The 6,000-nt window shown below is 39.0% G+C and overlaps 1 protein-coding gene across 1 annotated transcript in view; it reads right to left on the bottom strand.

Moving 5' to 3' along the window:
- Window positions 1–496: 496 nt before the first annotated feature.
- The window catches only part of ACAD11 (acyl-CoA dehydrogenase family member 11), a 377,035-nt gene continuing 371,531 nt past the window's right edge, over window positions 497–6,000 (bottom strand). The window contains exon 20 of the mRNA XM_078663849.1: window positions 497–1,063. Within this exon, the coding sequence (XP_078519975.1) occupies window positions 949–1,063 (115 nt within the window). The 3' untranslated portion in view covers window positions 497–948. The remainder of the gene's footprint in view (window positions 1,064–6,000) is intronic.

Here is a 6,000-nt window from a genome sequence, read left to right as displayed (position 1 = left end):
GGCTGGCTGTGTGTGTGTGTGGCTCTGGGTGTCTGTGGCTCTGGGTGTGTGTGTGTGGTAGTAATTGCTGTCTGCTGAACTCGTCCAGTAGGGTACAATAGGTCTCACATTTGCGAGAGATTAAGCTATTGGCAATGTAAATGACAATGTCATTTATTTATCTGTTTTCGAAACCAACACATAAATAAAAATGTTGTAATTTACAATGCCAATATCTCTAACTTTTGCCAAGGCGAAACCGTTGCATTGTAAATGCTTGTTTCTATATGCAATTAAATTCGGAAAATACCATTTTGCTTTTACTTTATGCTATGCTTCAAGGGATACTTTTGTGCTCCATTGTAGATTGACAATGCCAAGCTTTGGCATCTAGAACACACAATCCTGGAAGTTCAGTTTTGTATTTTGAGAGGAGATATCTTTGGTATATTCTGTACGAGAGCATCTGAAAAGCAAGTGGAAATTACTAATCATTAACACACAAAATAAATAAAACTAGGATTAAGTCATCTTTATTTTTTTTATTACAAATATACAGTTAATAAAAATGAAATTAAGGCACATCATGTTAGGGATAATTACAAAAGGAGTTTATGTTGAAGGAATAGAGTTCTACCAGTCATGGCAAGAGTATGTCAGATATTTTAATTACCAGGCTTCTTAATTACCAACATTGTGCAAACAGTGTCAGACAAAATAATTAAGCCTATCACTCTAACACAATTACATTTTATTATTCATAGCTTACTAAGCCCATTCACAATTTGTAAGGCTATTTAACGGCAGTGGTATTTTTATCAAGTATTATTTAAAGTTATACGTCAGTTTTTTCATTCTAAATGATTTTCAGCCCCGGCTCCTACATCATACTATTCTGGCATTTTGTGAATATGATAATGATTGCCCTTATACAGCTCTTGTTTTATAGCACGCCTCAGTCGCGCAGTTTTACATTTTCGCCATCAGTTGCTTGGCTTGTTCGCCCAACTCCATTTTTGCGACAGCTGATAAATGAACTTCGTCTGGGCCATCCGCTATACGTAAAGTACGAACAAGAGCGTACCTGCAACAGATAGTTTGTAATCTTTGTTACTTCGATCTACTACAAACAATACAATTTTGGTAACACACATTATAAAACAACATTATATATACTTTTAAATATATCTGGCAGAAACCTCACTTCAACCTCACACACAACCCTAATAAAATAAACTGAAATCTTTGCGTATCAGCATTCCCTTTTTCATGCTAGAATTGTGCTATTGCTTCTATACAGAGCAAGGAAACCAGAACCTAGCTGTGCTTTTTAAACCTATTTTATAATCATAATGCTATTTTATAGTGCATCTCTGTCTTAACTTGAGGGCTGATAAAAGCAGCTATCGATTTCCCTAATTTCTGGAATTAAGAATTTCAATTTCTCTTAAGCAACTCTCCTCCAAGGCCTTTGCAGGTATTATACTGACAATTTGATGAATGACCCTCCTATGATTGAGATAAGATGGGACTCGGTTGATGTGTATTGTCTCAAACCTCTGATTATTGAAGTACATACAAGACTGAAAGTCAGAAAGAGGAACTTGCCGGAGGTCTAAGCCGTGGAAGAGAAAAAAATCCATATAAAATCCATATATCTTAATCAATACCGTTCCGTTATTATTTTCCCCTATATCAGCCTTTTAGGTACTAGGTCTAAAAAGAAAATATTAAGTCTGTACGATCTTATTGCTCTATGTACAGTGTGTCTGTAACCAATACCATATGATGTTAAGCGCTCTGATACCCATGGGTCATGTCCGCGCTATAGAAAACTGTAAATAAATAAATATATCTCAGACTTTCGCCTAAGTGAAAGAACAAGGACTAGCAATTGCTTCAACTAAAAAACTTGGGAGCCCCATTCCGATAGTATGAGAGTATCTTAGCAGAAGTAGCACTGTCATGATAATTCATGCTTGACATTGAGGTGCTAGATGTCAAGAGCCCCTTTGTTTGGTATTCTGGTATGTTTTGACATTAAGGTCTCTCGCAGCATCAAAGGATTCACTATTAAGAGTCTCAATGCTAAGGCAACTTCGCCATTAAGCAATCACCTTACCTTTGAGCTCAGATTCAGCATACTGCCGAGGAATGTTGGAGCTCACATAGACAATGAGATCGACAAAGTCAATGCATCAGCCATCAAACCATATGGAAGATATATCTGCTTTTCATAAACAACAGCTTATACTGTTTCCCCTTCCAACCACAGTCACAACCCGTAACATTTCTTCCACCGCATGATTGGCTTATGCCAGAGGCTTCAGAGACCTAAGAAAAGAAGACCTCGTAATGGCAAGTCTCGCTCCTCATTGAAATACGTGGTCGAGGGAGAAGGGATGTCACAGGCATGTCACAACAGATAAAGGTGTGATCATTGAACAGTTTCAGTTTCATATGACCTGAATTCATTTCACCAGGGATTTCTCTATTTGAAAAGATTTTACTATTTCATGAGATCACAAATAGAGTGGGAGAAAAGTTCACATTGATACCTATATTTGTAAATACAGATACTTTTCACTTTTGAGCCATTAAGAGCTCTAGTTTCTCCATTATCCAGCCTCTTGCAACACCCAACAGAGTTACTTCTTGTACTGTCTTACCAGAGAACAACAAAGAAAAGGCAGGGCAAAGATTTCAAGTTTGTAGATTAGGAATTCTTGTCCTGGGAGATTTATTTGTGCATTACGGTACTGTTTCCAGTTTTCACAAAAGTTTTTCCTACTTTGTCATTGTCATCTGCTTCTCCAGACAAACAGAGGACCCTAGGCTCAAAAGAATATAGGAGAGGCGACAATCTGGCTACAAAGTGTCGGAAATGCGCTCTACTCCTAGGTGGTCAACATGTTTCTCGCCTGGTAGTCACAAATGAACTGTGGCGATTCCTCAGGACCGTGTGTGAAGAACTATCTACAAATTACTGGTAATGTGTGCAACTACATACCATACAGTGGTTCTACAGGAGTATTATCCACAGGTAAGAAGCCAACCTCAGTTCTGTAAGATCGTGTTTCATCAGTTGCAGCAGGAAAAAGACACATGTAATGTTGTGTCTGCTCCAAGAAGAATCCCAGTGGTTGACCTACCCCACTCCACTGAGCAGCCAGATTGTCGCCTCTCCTTTATTCTTTTTAGACTAGGGTCCTCTCTGAATCAAGTCATTTAGAGGAATCCTATCCCTGTTTTAATCTGCACACTTCACTTTAACATCTACACATACGAGGCCCCTTACACCCACAGCACCTATACGGCAGGAACAAAAGATTTCCGCCAAAGAGCCCCTCTATGGGAGCCAGTCAGGTATTGCAGCGCCGAACCGACGAGGAGCAGGCCCATATGATGAAGCATGACACCTAGCTTGCTGGGTGTGTGAGGGCCCTAGTTCCGAAAGGAGGAATTCCCCTCCACATAGGATGTCCGTCCAACCTTTCACCATACATCACCTTCATTTGTGTTCTATGACCCACTGAGGAACTCCGTACTCTAATTTTCACAGTATATTAGGGCATGTACGTTTGGACCTCCCGAAAAGCCCATTTCCCCCCCTCTTTTGATTAAGCATTGATACTTACTCACAAAGAAATGTTCAAGCAGTAATCTGGCCATTTTACATCGTAACACCACAAACAAGTGCAACAGCCAAATGCATTTTGTAGTGTTAACATTTAGCTCTTATTGGGTCTATTAACAAGATTGAAAAGGATGCTTCCCATAAGTATGTTTTCTTTTAGAAATGAAAATGTTATTCAAGAAAATCTCTTCCACGATCCTGCAAATATGATGAAATATTTGTATGTTTATGAATATATTCTACCAGAATATGGAGAAACAAAAATATTGCTGCAATATATTGAGTACAAAAATATTGGGAAGGTGTGCACCTTGAGGGTACATATATTAAATGTACATGGATGTTGAGTTAAGTATAGCAAATTTAAACGTAACTATATATATTTACCTTCACAATATTTTGAATCGATATTTCAGCCAGAATATTTTTGTCTCTCAATAGTTTTTTTGAAATTTTTTCTTATTTTACAGAGTTTATATAGCGTGAACTTGACCTGAATCGGGTATCAGAGCGCCTTACATAGCACCAGTTGCATTACATGAGGACACATTTTTTTTTTGTTAGGCACGGGGAGATTAAGTGATTTGCCCAGAATCACAGGATGTTCAGCGTCATTGACGAGAGTCGCACCCAGTTCCCCAGATTCGAGGTCGACCGCCCTAGCCGTTAGGCCAACTCCTCTCCCCCAAATGGTTATCATCCTAACCCATGCTGGCCTGCATGATGTGTTGCATCATGGACATCAAGGCTAAAGAGGGATCACTTCCCTTCCTGAAGTCCTCTGCATTACTTCATCCTTATTTTTAACAACATCCTCTATTCACCAAACTATTTAGTGGAGCCTCAGATCCCTCCTCCTGCTATCAAATCATAAAGCTTTAGTCCTCTTTCGAAACTGCTTTCTCTCGTGTCTCAACCAGCCATATTCACCTTCCTCAACCAAAGGGCCACCTTTGATTCAGGTGACCACTAGATCCTCCTTAACATTCTTAATCTTTCTCAGTACTACTTGTAGCTTCAATGTCTATCCTTGAACCTCTAAAATAGTTCTCAGAATCAACATTTTCTGTCATCGTTTGTTCTCCTTCCACTCACTAACACCTCAACTACACACTCAAATTTCAAACTATTTTGCCGCTATCAAACACTTGATGGCTTTACGATATGTCATGTTCAAATTATCCAAAACACAGATTATCTATTTTCCTGCTTTGTTTAACAAATCATTCCTGTACCCTAGTTATCTTTATCCCTCCTGATCTTAGATACTAAGGCCTCTCACAGAAACATTGTGGTGCTCACTGACACAATAATAAACCAACACTCCACTCCAACTCCACTGCATCTAGTTATGCAAAAGATCAGCTAATCATCATCCAAACAAATCTCTTCTTACCTCTTATTGTACAACTCTAAGTCAATCAAACACACTTGTAAAAGAGAGTGAGACTAAAACAATAGCTTGTTTTTGAGACTCCCAAAGTACACTTTTTCCCCCTTGACAGACTAATTAATTACATTTAAACTCTTCCCAAATGCTAGTCCACCTCGCTCGGCCAACTATGGACCTGCTGAATTAATCACTAAGTTTAAGCTGCTAGTGTTGGCTTTCATATTGATTTGTTGATTATTCCCCTTTACTTTGATGAAACTCTTAGTACTCACTTGCTTGCCATATTTGTTGTGCTTCTTGAATTCAGACCATACCCTTTCTCTGTGCCTTTAGATTGCTCTCAACACTCAACTCTTTAGTCCGGAGTCCACCCACACTAGAACACCTAACCTGAGGCTGCCCTCTCTTCCATCGACTTCTTGAATATTCCTTTAAATGTTAAATAGTTAGCCATCTTGTTATTACTACCCACTTAGGATATACTGTCACCTCTGAACTCCTCAGTCTTTGGCAACTGCCCAATCTATTTTTCTTATTAATGACCATAATTCATTTCTTGTGATTTGTTTGAAATGCTCTTCCCTGTACTCATGTAAAAGAAGTATACTTGGGTATGGATAGGTTTACCATTGCTGGGTGATATTTTGAGAGCATTGTTCACTGTAGCCTCTTCAATACCAGCAGGCCTACCACCACTGCCGAGATGAAAGCATCTGCATCAGCGCATACAGCATGTGTTCCAGCATTAAGCAAGGGGTGCAAGTTATAGTTTCAAGTTTGCCACAAGTAAGTGAACATCATATTTGCAAGAGTGCCCTGCAAGGACCCTGTATGCTTGAAGTATATTTACTGAACTTTAAGAACTACTAAACGGTGATGAAAAACCATCCGTAAACCCACCGACATAGACACCTGCAAATTTATTGATAGCCAAAAAAGGCACTTATCTCCGTGCTCGAAACAAGTGAGAATGGTTTCTCCAACTCCAGGT

The sequence above is a fragment of the Lissotriton helveticus genome, chromosome 10 (assembly GCF_964261635.1).
Source record: "Lissotriton helveticus chromosome 10, aLisHel1.1, whole genome shotgun sequence".
In the NCBI taxonomy this organism is placed as follows: domain Eukaryota; kingdom Metazoa; phylum Chordata; class Amphibia; order Caudata; family Salamandridae; genus Lissotriton; species Lissotriton helveticus.
Note: the sequence above shows the minus strand (reverse complement) of the source record. Positions and strands in the feature narration are given on the sequence as shown.